The sequence below is a fragment of the Somniosus microcephalus genome, chromosome 12 (genome assembly GCF_052327205.1).
Source record: "Somniosus microcephalus isolate GS21.2 chromosome 12, FLI_Smic_1.0, whole genome shotgun sequence".
NCBI lineage: Eukaryota > Metazoa > Chordata > Chondrichthyes > Squaliformes > Somniosidae > Somniosus > Somniosus microcephalus.
The window spans coordinates 133,864,911-133,878,815 of NC_140998.1; the positions used below are offsets into that span (position 1 = coordinate 133,864,911).

At 45.0% G+C, this 13,905-nt stretch overlaps 1 protein-coding gene across 2 annotated transcripts in view; it reads right to left on the minus strand.

Annotated features, from left to right (window-relative positions):
- Positions 1–235: 235 nt before the first annotated feature.
- Positions 236–13,905, minus strand: part of slc10a1 (solute carrier family 10 member 1) — a 71,726-nt gene continuing 58,056 nt past the window's right edge. The window contains exons 5-6 of one of the 2 annotated variants that reach the window (XR_015080304.1): positions 5,716–11,776; positions 236–5,527 (exon numbers count right to left, since the gene is read on the minus strand). Coding sequence is in view for 1 of the 2 variants with exons in the window: in XM_086003598.1 (XP_085859724.1) it covers positions 11,655–11,776 (122 nt within the window). In the remaining variant the exon portion in view is untranslated. Of the gene's footprint in view, positions 11,777–13,905 lie in introns of both variants that reach the window. The other variant, XM_086003598.1, reaches the window with a different exon arrangement.

The window sequence follows — 13,905 nt, forward strand, 5'->3', positions numbered from 1 at the left end:
CCAGTAAAGACCTGTTGTTTGTTTATGTACAGCATCCGTGTAATTATTTATCCACTGAACCACGGATCTAACAGTAAGAGTAACATTTTCTTTTATAAAGCTGACTCTTTTGATTTTTGAGGCATTTGAAAAGCCCATGAGGCCCAGATAATTAAAATTAACTTCTCCCCACCCGCCCCCCCACACCCCACACACACTCACAGTAGTGAATAAATAAAACAAACTCACAGCAAAAGAAGTTAAAGCAGTGTTAATTCAATCTTTTAAAAATATAACAAGATTGGAGGTCAGAAGGGTAAGTACATATAGAGATGCTCAGATAGTCTACGGAAGAAAATTGCTTATGTGCTGCTGCGACGATAGAACATTACACCAAGCTGAGTGACTGTCAGGGATGAATAATGTAGGATGTAAGGTTAGATAGATATTTTGGAGTTTCAATTGAATTAACTATGGGGGATGGGGAACAGGGAGAAATTTTGCACAACCCTTAATTTGAGGAGATTAAGTGGACTGGGCAGAGGTGAGCAGCAGAGAGTTTGCACGAGTTGTGGAAGAAATTGGCTTTGTGATCTGAATGGCCGGTTCTTGTTCTATGCTTTTACATTTCTTATATCACCAAATGAGACAACATCATCTTGCAATCGTCTTGGGTGTCCTGTGTCCAAATATTCTGTCGGGTTTCCAAGACCTTTTCCTGATCATGCAATGCTGTTGTTTCATTTTATGTGCCCTATATCCTGTTTAACACCAGTACCTGTTTCAGAGTAGTGCCAGCCAGCAGCATTGAGTTACAATGCTGGATCTGTACAAGGGCAGACTGGAGTTCTGTGTGCCCAGGCTTAAACATATGCGCAGGCCCCTGCTCTGAACATTGGTGAAATAAAAGTTAGGCCGACCGTTCAAGTGACTCCCCAGCAAATTTTCAACCCCTACCCATAGTAAGACATACTATAGAGCAGCATAGGTTTCCCTATGGAGATTCCTCGATATGCAATCTTAATGAACAAAAGGAGACCAGAAGGGAGCAAAAGAGAACGTGGCAGCATCAAAGAACGATGAGGCCAACCTGCTATTGCCCCCCATCATGAGCTTAAAGGCCCTGTAAATCTTACGAAGAAATGGGTGAGTGCAATGTACTATCACATGGTTTATCACATGGTTTAGTATGAGCATGTTCAGTTCGCTCTGGCCTAGTAAACAAGCACCTTGACTATCAACTCATCATGTCTCTGTCCTTCATTTGTTCTACTCACATATATTACATTTTTGGCAATGAGAATGGGATCCCAAAGCCATTTTTAGGGATCTTGGAAGGACACAGTGTTCAACCTTTGAGTGGAAAAGTTTAAGGTGAATTTGTGACACCTAAACTGAATTTTTTGTGATGCTTTACTGTTAATGCTGATCCAGAATTGTCTGTGCTTTGCCTTCGCGGGTATGTATACACAGCAACAGCGGCGTTGATTCTCACAGGTGAGTCACTGTTCAACGGGATCGGGACAACCATGGCCACGCCTACAGGATTCATCGGAAGCCTCGGCATGTATGACCGAGTCGCGAGCCATTCAGTTCTTACATTGAGTGGATGAAGATATTTTTTAAGGCCAATAACATTATTGAGACCGAAGGTGCAGATGAGAATGTTCAAGCTCAAAATAAAGTGATTTGTGAACGTAAAAAAGCAATTTTTCTAATGGAGATCGGGCCAGATGTCTACGGAACATTGACAAACCATATGACAAACCATGTGAGGAGCTGTGCCTTTGCAGACTTTGATTCAGAAAGGAAGCCCTGGAATGACCTGTGACAGCTCCTGCACACTGACCTGCAGCCCAGGTCAACTGCTGCCACCGACTGTCAATGTCACTACAGCTCTCAGCTGTTATGTTGTACTCCTTGCAAGCTGCAACATGGGACTTCTGCAACATGATCCATGCATCCAGACTTGCATTCGCCAGATCATTGAGACCATCTTCAGGAGAGCTGGAGAATTCACCCACTTTTGGGATGACTCCTTGGCAGCAGTATGACAGGGCCTTTCGGTTCTATCATGGTATTGGTTTCCTCAAAGTTCAGGATGCAATAGTTGGCACCCACATTACACTGCAGGCCCCCACTGTGAACTCATTGAATTTCTTGAATAGAAAAGGAATCTGCTCTCTCAATGTTTAAATTGTTTGTGACCATCTATAATGAATTCCCAAGGTCAACACCAAATTTGCGGGGAGTAAATCTGACGTATGTATAACGTGGCAGCAAATTGCTTGCACTAGTAGAGTAAGAACATTAATCAAGTTAATTATTGGGGGTATCCACTGAAGATTAGTAGTACTCCAGGTGGAGCTCCTACCTAACATTTTTACTAACACTGGTCTGTTTCATTTCAATGAAGCATTAGTTGGTAGGGTTTCATGGAGATGTCCTTTGACTACCAATTATTATCCACCGTTAAAAGTTTGTTCTATTAAAAATGAAAGGCTTTTGGACTTGTAAGAGGGTAAGTACTTTACATTAACAGTAGTTATCTATATAATATTGTTCTCCTTTAAAGATTTCAGCATGTATGCACAGAAGCCAGACAGTCCTGGATGTGAGAAGACTGAGCTGTCAGACTTGCTTCAGTGGTAGCACTCTCGCCTCTGAATCAGAGGGTCAAGTCCCACTTCAGTGCCGGGAGTACTGCACTATTGGAGGCGCCGTCTTTCAGAAAAGATGTTCAACTGAGGCCCCGCCTGTCCTCTCAGGTGGCTGTATAAGGCCCCATGGCACTTTTTGAAGTAGAGTAGGGGTGTTCTCCCCCGTGTCGTGGCCAATATTTATCCCTCAACCAACATTACTACAACAGATGATCTGATCATTACCTCTTTGCTGTTTGTGGAACATTGCTGTGCTAAAATTGGCTGACGTTTCCTACATTACAACAGTGACTTCACTTCAAAAGTACTTCATTGGCTGTAAAGCGCTTTGGGGTGTCCTGAGGTTGAGAAAGGCGCTATATGAAAGCAAGTTCTTTCCTTCCTAATAGCTTTGCCTGTTGCGTACTGTTCTTTTCTTGTGCAATCATTACCTCTAACATACCTGCCAGTTGTTGCCAGCACAGTTCACTAGCCAGGAATGTTACCTTTTTAAGAGCAATTAAACAGTTAATAAAGTGCTCAGTCCTGTCCTTCCTGCACTCACTTGTTGTCTATGATCCATACTATCTTCTCTGTTTTGTTGGCCAACAAACACTATTCCCTGTGACCATATGCATGGCCCCCCCCCATCCCGTGTGAAGGTTTGTTGCGCCACTCACAGTCACGTGAAAATTAAGTTAAACAAACTAAAAGCCTATTTCACAGTAGAGCTGAGAATAAGGCATTTGTTGAGGTTTTTAATGTAATACATTTGTATAATACAAATGGTAAGTGGTGCAATGCTTAAGGTGGCTCCAGTTTGGCAGAGAGTTAGTACGAGATCTCTGTCACCTGCTGGTAAGGGACCTGAAGCCTCCACCGCCCTTTCAGTGCCTGTAAAAATAACAATGGCACTCATTTTTTTTGCCACTGGAGGGTTTTAGAGGGCCTCAGGGTACATTGGCTGCATCAGCAAATTGGCAGTGCATAGATGCATCAACCAGGTCACTGATGCCCTTTTTGTCAGGTCCAATGACTAGATCATTTTTTCAGTGGAGCAAGCGTGTTCCTTGGTTATTATCATCTTGCTAGCTTGCCAAGGGTGCAGGTTGTAATTGACAGCACCCGTGAGAGTCTGTGAGCTCCAACAGATAGAAGGGTCCCTTACATGAATTGTAAGGGGTACTATTCAATCAAAATCAAATAGCGTGCGGATCACTGGCATGAAATAATGCAGGTGAATTCCAGGTTAACTGGCAGCTCACACACTGCTTTTATCTGTCGTCAACCCATGATCCCCCAAGGGCTAGGATACAAGGGCAGGTTGCTAGGGTTCCTTGGCTACCTATTGTTGCTGTGTCTCACGACTCCCCTAAATACACCATCGACTGCAGCAACGCTGCTTATGCTTCCACCAGAATCACCATGGAGAACAGCTTTGGCATCTTGACGTAGAGGTTCCGGTATTCGGATCATTCAGGGGGAGTCCTGCAGTGCAATCCTACAAAGGTCTCTAGGATCATCGTGGCCTACTGTGCTCTCCATAACCTGGCTATTGACAGGGGCATTTACCTGGAGGAGGCAGAAGTGGATTAGGCATAGGAGATTCAGGATGACTCACCAGATGAGGAGGTGGAGAGAGCAGAAGGCAATGAAGCTTATACTGATAGAGCCATCCTGAAAAACCTTATCATGGAGACAGTCTCTGGACCATTTCAACCATTTCATCGCTTCTTCCTTGTACAATAAAACATTCTTGAGAAGCCAAACCATTATCCATTTATAACTCTTCCGCCAACATTACACATACTGCAGAAACCTGATTGCTTGGATTTATAAAAATACTCTGCACGAAGCATCATCAGGATCCAAAACATTTATTTCACAGAATTCCAGTGTTTCACAATCATTCTAATTCCTTTCACTGTGATGTTTCCCCTGTCTAACAGTGGGTGTCTTTTGTGCTCGGTGAACTGATGTGGTGCTTTGTCTAAATGGTTTCCCGAGGCAGGAGGATGGGCAGCTGTGCATCACTATCAGGCTCCGAGGTCAAAAGTGGCTGTCGCTCTGTGAATTTGCACACCAGATGGGCTGGCTTCAGGCTTCAGCATGTCTGTTGATGCAGGGGTCGCTTGCTTTTGCTTGATGTTAGGCTCCTGCACTGTCATTGGTGGGGGAGGGGTGAGTGAATGATAGCTGTGGAAGTGGAGCCATCTAAGGAGAGAGTAGCAATGTCCACAGTCTGTTCCAACCATCTCTTTCTCCCAGCGCCTCTGCCACTCTGCCCATAGGTCTGCTCCATGACAGGATTGCCATGGTGCGTGCTGGGCATTATTTCCTCCTTGTGTGAGATACGTCTTCTGTGAACCTGTCCATACAGTCTGCCACAGTGCATCAGGGGGCCTGTATTTCAGCAGTCTGAGCTGACAACAAGACTCAGCTGCTGGGATGTGGGGTGAGAGGGGACGGGAAGGGGGCACAGCAGATGGCCATGTAGCTGCCTCTGGCTCCAAGGATATCTGCATGTTTTTAATACTGTAAATCAGCACCTCATACATGCGGGATGTGGACTCGCCACACTTGCCCCATGGTGTGAGGCTGCCAGGCACATCACTCAATCATTGCCACAGTCTATCAGGCACTGAAAGCATTCTTCACAAATGCAGGGTCATGAAGATCTGGCTCCACTGCTGGAGGAGGCTCCTTTGTACTCCAACGAGGGACCTCCCATTTTTCCACCTTCTCTTAATGTTCCTGTTCTTCAGTGTTCAATGATTCCAGCTTAGTGCTCCCCTCATACTCTTTATCTCCATCACCAACTGCTCACCTCCTCCTCGGGCTGTTGCATGCCAAATTTGACGGGGTGCCTGATGAGTTGCCCCTAGCAGGCTCCATGGAGGGTCTGGCCTCTGAATGTTCCAGGGAAGATCATAAAAAGGGACAAATATAAAGGTAAATTAATATTTAGGTGAATGTGTATTCAGGAGCTTCATCATCACTCATAATTGCATGGGAAGGTCCTGAAAGTTGACAATTTCAGTTGCATTAACCAGGACTGGGAAGGAAAGAGAACAATAAACCCTGAGTGGGAACTTGCCATTTCACCATCTCCTGCCATCTCTCTCATTGCGTTGATGAAACTCTACTAGTCTTTCCTCAGATGGAGTGACTTCCTGAACTGTAGCAGGTCCTCCTCCAGTAGCTGTGGCCTGCCTTGTCTTAAATGTCACCTTCTCCTGCCGAAACATATAACGACTTACTGCAGCATCATTACCCCCCACAACAATTGCAGTGCTTTTCCACATTCCATTCTGAAGTAGTTGTAGTTACTGTGCTGCTGCTTTACTGATCTTTGCTGTATTAGAGCCTTAGAACAGTAAGTAGTGCAGATGGAAGCAGGAAGTTACAAAGGGACATAGATAGATTAAGTGAGTAGCCAAAACTGTGGTAGATGGAGTTCAATGTGGGAAAGTGTGAGGTCATCCACTTTGGATCTGAGAAAGACAAATTTGGGTGTCCAGGTGCACAGATCACTAAAAACTAGTGCACAGATACAAAAAGACTAATGGAATGTTGGCCTTTATCTCAAGAGGGTTGGAATACAAAGGGCCGGAAGTTATGCTTGAGCCTTGGTCAGTCCGCATTTGGAGTACTGCGCTCAGTTCTGGGCACCGCACCTCAGAAAGGATATATTGGTCTTGGAGTGGGTATAGCTCATTTTTACCAAAATTATATCAGGGGTTAAAGGGATACATTTTGAGGACAAGTTGCATAAACTTGGGTTGTATTCCCTTGAGTTTAGAAGGTTGAGGGGATGATCTAATTTAGATGTTTAAAATGAAAAAAAAAAGATTGATTGAGTAGGCACAAAGGGCTGGATTTTGTCAATGGGGAGCTTTTGGAGGCGGGACTCCCACTTTTTGGGTTGTAGTCCCGCCTCCATCGACTTGTGGCCAACCCACACTATTTTCCCTTGATTGACCTTGTTAAGCCCGCCCAGCGGGCTCAGCAGGCCAATTAAGGGATACCTGGTTACTGGTGACGTCAGCGATTGACATTTCATCTGTCAAGAGCTTTTGACAGATGAAAAATCAGCGTTTGACAGCTCTGTGAATCTGTCAAACACTGACAATCTGTCTTCTAACTTGAGTCCTTCTACTCAGACTCAGTTAGAGAGCTCTCCAGACCAGAAAGCAGAGGCTGCAGCTTTTGACAGTTCAGCGGCCATTCTGCTTTCTGTGCCAGTGGGCTGAGGGACTCCTGAGAACTGAAGGAAGGAAGTCTGCAGGAGAAAGTAAAGGTAAGTAAAACTTATTAAAACACTTTACACTCACCTCACACACTTACCTCTGCACACATGCACCCATCACTCGCCTGCACAATGGACATCTCGACCCCTCCAACCCCTGCAGACCCACGGTCCGCCTCGCTAACTTGGCGTGGTTCGGAGCAGTCGGGAAGCCCACACTTCAGGGCTAAAAATAGGGATTAGGCAAAAAACTGCCTGTTAACTACCTGTTAACAGGCAGTTAATTGGCACTAATCCCCTTCCGGCTTCGGGGAGGCGGCTCCCAGCACAGGTCGGGTCCCAGCCTCCTGGGACATTGGCATGGAGGCGGGTTGGGGGCGGGATGGGTTCCTGCCCCCGATTCTGCAATTTTCCCTCCACTCCTGCCTCCAAACCCGCCTCCTCGGGGCTTGGAAAATCGAGCCCAGAGAAGCTATTTCCTCTGGTGGGGGAATCCAGAACAAGGGAGCACAATCTTAAAGTTAGAGATAGGCCAATCAGAGCCACACAAATTGTACCGGAAACATGTAATTCCCCCAAATGGCTGTGGATGCTGGGTCAATTTAAATTTTCAAGACTGAGATCAATAGATTTTTATTAGATAGGGGTATTTACGGATTATGGATCAAAAGCACTTAAATGGAGTTGAGGTACAGATCAGCCATGATCTAATTGAATGGCGGAACAGGCTCGAGGGGCTGAATGGCCCACTCCAGTTGCTATGTTCCTTGCAAATACTTGTTGCAGTGAGTTTGGTTTGTAACGACAGAGTCATTTCCTATTGTGTATGAGATTGCAACCATTACTACATGATGCTATTTTAACTGGCTCTTTACACTGAGTGATAGACAATACTAGGTAGTTGCCACATGGCCGACAAGGGGGCCATTTTCACCTTCACCCGTTGGGTGGTAAACTGGCAGAGGGGATCACCCGTCCATTATAGAACCCACCCAATTTTCATTTCCATTAGATCTGGTCTGCCAGTTAACCGCCCAAGTGGTAAAGGTGAAAATTACCCCTGGGCATTTTTAAATTAGTGTAAAGGTTCACATTTACTTTCCCCCTCCTGATGAGGTCATTCAACTTATTTCAGCACTGCGCCCATGTCCGTGGCACGGTGCTGCTGGTGTTTATGCCCTCGGCCACCTCTTGCCATGCCCTGTGTGCCTTTGCCTTCATGACTTTCCTTCCATGTCAAGGAAGTAGGGCAGCTCCCCCTCTGCTCTATTGCCTGCACCAGCTGCTCAATGGCCTTGGCATCAAAGCAGGGTCCTCTTATTGTGACTAACCCTCTTTGGATTGCAAACTGTTTTTTAAACTGTTGCCACAAAATCTTGCTGCTTTGCACTGCCACTTTAAAGAAGGATCTTCTGACAAAAATCCCTTCTGTCTGCAGCTGTAGGTTTCAACATGCACACCCAGGCTCAGGCTTTATGGCTCCCTCCACTGGCTCTCCCAAAGCTCCAAGAGTCTCCAGCCCCTTTTAAGTAACCATAGGCTTTTAAAGGCTGCAGCAGTGCTTTAATCTCTTATGCCCTCACGACTGTGCCCAGTGGAAGGCCTGAGCACCTGCCTATGTAACGCCCATGACATGCAAATTAGCCCTTAAGAGGAAATTAGGGTGCAGAGAAGTGATGTCAGGTGCATCGCAATTCGACTGCGTTGCCCACACCTCGGGCTGGTTTCTATGAGCCCCAGGAAAACCGGTCGTATTCAGTTAAGCAAAGTAACTGGTGCCTGCATTTCACTATTTACCATTCTACTTGGTTACAAATATGCCTTGTGGATAAGGCAAGTGGTTAGTTATGGAAAAAAAGTGCGCAACATTGTAGGGCAATAAATTGTTGATGTGATGTTGACAGTTCAGCTGTGCAAGATAATTCTAGCTGTTGGCAGGAACATTCAAATCCATCTGGCAGAAGTTTCATTGGCCTTTTCAGAGGCTTGAGCAGAAACCTCACACTCACATTGACATTTCATGAGCAGGTAGGGCCCGGAAAGCTGTGCACCGACAGATTGGGGACGATGGGGTGGGCAAAATGGATTTTTGGGAAATTGCACTCCCCAAGTGCCAACAAAAAAATTGAGGAACTCATCGTGGGATAACAAATCCCATGGCCGGTCTTAATTATAAAACTGTAGAATGGAAAAGGACCATTATGTATGTTGTGGCAGATATATAGAGTGGCCAACCCTCCAGGACTGAAGACTGAACTCCAGGGCACTGCTGCGATCAAACCTGGAGAAAAATCATCAGTACACTAAACAAATAGTAACTTTTTAAAAATACATTGGAGATTGGAATAAGGGCTGTTGACTGAAGTTGAGAATCATCTAATCAGGTAATGAAGAGTCTGTTCGCTTCTCAATTGGCGTTGGGAAGGTGCGCTGCGAGGATGGACATGTTGGTAGAGGCGGGACTGTGGAGCATGGGCGGTCATGTGATGAAACTTTCAGGAATATGTGCAACCAGAGTTGGCAACCCCAGTTATGTAAAGTAGGGTAGAAATGGCTGTCCCATTAAAGCACCTTCTGCTTTCCTTCAGTTGTATTAAAGAATTCAAAATATGATAATCTAGGGACATTCAAGCTGCCGCATACATAACATAAGAACATAAGAAGTAGGAGTAGGAGTAGACCATACGGCCCCTCGGGCCTGCTCCGCCATTCAATAGGATCATGGCTGATCCGAACTTAGACTCACGTCCACTTCCCTGCCCTCTCCCCGTAACCCCTTATTCCCTTATCAGCTAGGAAACTGTCTATCTCCGTTTTAAATTTATTTAATGTCGCAGCTTCCACAGCTCTCTGAGGTAGCAAATTCCGTAGATTTACTACCCTCTGAGTGAAGAAGTTTCTCCTCATCTCAGTATTGAAAGGGCAGCCCCTTATTCTAAGATTATGCCCCCTAGTTCTAGTCTCACCCATCAGTGGAAACATCCTCACCGCATCCACCCAGTCTTGAGATGTTCTTTGCACTTTTAAATTTGCACCCTGGCTGGCTAGAGGTTTTTGATCACCATTCACACTGATAACATGGACTCATGGAAAAGACAGTATGAAAACATTTGCATTAATATAGTGCCTTTTAGGCCCTCAGCACATCCCAAAATGCTTCACAGCCAATGAAGTACTTTTGAAGTGTAGTCCCCACTGTAACATATGCAGCAGCCAATTTAGTGCGTAGCAAGGCCCCACAAGCATCAGTGAGTTAAATGACCAGATCATGTTTTTTTTTAGTGATGTTGGTTGAAGGGTAAATATTGAGGAAAACACCAGGATAACTCTCCTGCTCTTCTTCAAATAGTGCCCAGGGATCTTTTATGTCCATATGAGAGAGCAGATGAGGCCTCATTTTAACATCTGAAAAGTTGGTACTCCTTCAGCCTCGATAATGTGCTCATCACTGGAGTGGGGCTTGAACCCACAACTTTCTGAGATAACAGAGCAACCACTGCGCCTCGCCTGACACCTAAAGTAAAGGGGAAATGTGGGAGAAAAAATACACTGTCAATTAAGAACATAAGAATTAGGAGCAGGAGTAGGCCATGTGGCCCTTCGAGCCTGCGCCACCATTCAACAAGATCATGGCTGATCTTCTACCTCATCTCCACTATCCCCATATCCCTTGATTCCCTTTGTTCCCAAAAATTGATCGACCTCTGTCTTGAATATACTCAACGACTGAGCATCCACAGCTCTCTGGGGTAGAGAATTCCAAAGATTCAGAACCCTTTGAGTGAAGAAATTTCTCCTCATCTCAGTCCTAAATGTCCTACCCTTTATTCTGTGACTGTGACCCCTTGTTCTAGATTCCCCAGCCAGGGGAAACATTTTTCCAGAACTAACCCTGTTAAGCCCCTTAAGAATTTTATATGTTTCAATTAGATCACCTCTCATTCTTGTAAACTCTAAGGAATATAGGCCTAGTCTACTCAATCTCTCCCCATAGGGCAATCCCCTATTCCTAGGAACCAGTCTAGTGAACCTTCGCTGCACTCCCTCTAAGGCAAGTATGTCTTTCCTGAGGTAAGGAGAGCAGAATTGTACACAGTACTCCAGGTGTGGCCTCACCAATGCTGTGTATAATTGTAGTAAAACTTCTTTACTCTTATTCTCTAATCCCTTTGTAACAAAAGCTAACATACCATTTACTTTCCTAATTGCTTGCTGTACCTGCATGTTAACTTTCTGTGATTCATGTACAAGGACACCCGGGTCCCTCTGAATGCAAACATTTCTCAGTCTGTCACCATTCAAAAAATATTCTGCTTTTTGTTTTTCCTACCAAAGTGGATAACTTCACACTTCCCCACATTGTATTCCATTTGCCATGTTCTTGCCCACTCAGTCAACCTGTCTATATCTCTCTGCAGCCTCTTTGCATCCTCCTCACAGCTTACTTGCCCACCTAACTTTGTATCATCGGCAAACTTGGCTATGTTACATTCAGTCCCTTCATCTAAGTAATTAATATAGATTGTAAATAGCTGAGGCCCAAGCACTGATCCTTGATGTACCCTCCCAGTCACAGCCTGCCAACCTGAAAGTTAACAACATAAATATCCTCAAACACTGTACAGGTCTGCAATATCTTCTGATTCAGTTCATTATCTTTCTAAATTTGACCACTTCAAAGTCAAGTCCGTGTTATATGACATAGGGAGTATATAAGAAAGTGACATTTTGTAAAAAACAGATAGTTGAAATGAATCTATGAACTTTTCATTGTTTTCTGTGCATCCTTATAGGGAAGACTCAATTTTACTGCTCTGGATGGTCACTGCAGGGTCACAAGCTTTCTCAAATTCAGGAAGTGTAAGGCGTTCCATCGTGTTCTCCACAGGCACGTAAATCATTTTGGCACCTAAAAAGAAACCAAAAATTATTCCTTCAGCAATTCCGTTTTAGCTAAAGTGCAACTGCGGCAAATTGACACTCTTGTGTGATCATATGTAACTGTGTGTTCTGGACTCATTTTGCACCGTTAAGATATTCATCAATACATGTAAAGACAACACCTGTCTTGCCGACATGGTGCCTGAAATCCCGTCACAAAGCCGGACATCGATTGATGAATTTGCCTAATTTATCAACAGATGTTTTCAGTTGACACATCTGACGTTTTCAGCATTGTGAACAAACTTTCAGATTTTTTCTTATTTATTTCCTGTTTCCTCCCATTACCATTGTCTGGGGGTCTGTTTTCTGGTTGCTGGTAGCCCTCCCTCACCTCACCAAAGTGGCCTTTATTCATGTGTGAGCCTCGCCAGTAAATGCCAAGAATGGGTACCGTATGATCTCTCATACAGGAGGAAGCAGCTGATTGGGTGAGTACGGCCAGGTGAGTATTTATACTACTCCATAGTTTGATAGTTAAGGTTCATAGTTTATAAAGTTTAGAAGATCTTAATTTTGTGGTTATAGTTTCTAAGGTCTCTGTTGTGTAGTGGGGAGTGCTAGGAAACAAGGGCCCTTGAGTAGATCATTTAATTGTAGTATAATTGGTGGTATTGATTTAATTAAAATTAATTAAAGGGTAAGTCATGGCAGCAAAGCTCGGCCTCGTGGCATGCTCCTCCTGCACTATGTGGGAAATCAGGGACACTTCCTGTGTCCCTGACGATCATGCGTGCGGGAAGTGTATCCAACTGTAGCTACTGGCAGACCGCATTGTGGCACTGGAGCTGTGAATGGATACATACTGGAGCATTCGCAATGCTGAGGAAGTCATGGATATCACGTTTAATCAGTTGGTCACACCGCAGGTAAAGGTTGCACAGGCAGGAAGGGAATGGGTGACCGCCAGGCAGAGTAGTAGGTGCAGGCAGGTAGTGCAGGGGTCCCCTGTGGCCATCCCCCTCTCAAACAGATATACCGCTTTGGATATTGTTGGGGAGGATGGCTTATCGGGGTAAGGCAGCAGCAACCAACTTCCTTTCTCATTACCACCCATTGAGCCAGGGAGCAAAGAGTTGGAATAAACGGGTCTTTTTCCGAGTGGAAGGCAGTGACTAGTGGGATACCGCAGGGATCGGTGCTAGGACCCCAGTTATTCACAATATATATTAATGATCTAGACGAGGGAACTAGATGTAACATCTCCAAGTTTGCAGACGACACAAAGCTGGGTGGGCGTGTGTGCTGTGAGGAGGATGCAGAGAAACTCCAGTACGATTTGGACAGGTTGGGTGATTGGGCAGATGCATGGCAGATGCAGTATAATGTGGATAAATGCGAGGTTATCCACTTTGGTGGCAAGAACAGGGAGGCAGATTATTATCTGAACAGCAATAGATTGGGAAAAGGGGAAGTGCAATGAAACCTGGGTGTCCTTGTGCACCAGTCGCTGAAGGTAAGCATGCAGGTGCAGCAGGCGGTTAAGAAGGCAAATGGTATGCTGGCCTTCATAGCGAGAGGATTCGAGTACAGGAGCAAGGATGTCTTGCTACAGTTGTACAGGGCCTTGGTGAGACCACACCTTGAGTATTATGTGCAGTTTTGGTTGCCTTATCTAAGGAAGGATGTTCTTGCCATGGAGGGAGTGCAGCGAAGATTCACCAGACTGATACCTGGAATGGCAGGAATGACGTATGAAGAGAGATTGGGTCGATTAGGCTTATATTCGCTAGAGTTTAGAAGAATGAGAGGGGATCTCATTGAAACTTATAAAATTCTAACAGGAGTAGACAGACTAGATGCAGGAAGGCTGTTCCCGATGGAGGGGGAGTCCAGAACCAGGGGTCACAGTCTAAAGATAAGGGGTAAGCCATTTAGGACTGAGATGAGGAAGAATTTCTTCACCCAGAGAGTGGTGAACCTGTGGAATTCTCTACCACAGAAGACAGTTGAGGCCAATTCATTAAATATATTCAAGAAGGAGTTAGATATATTTCTTAAGGCTAAGGGGATCAAGGGGTATGGGGAGAAAGCAGGGACAGGGTACTGAATTTGGATGATCAGCCATGATCGCATTGAATGGCGGAGCAGGCTCGA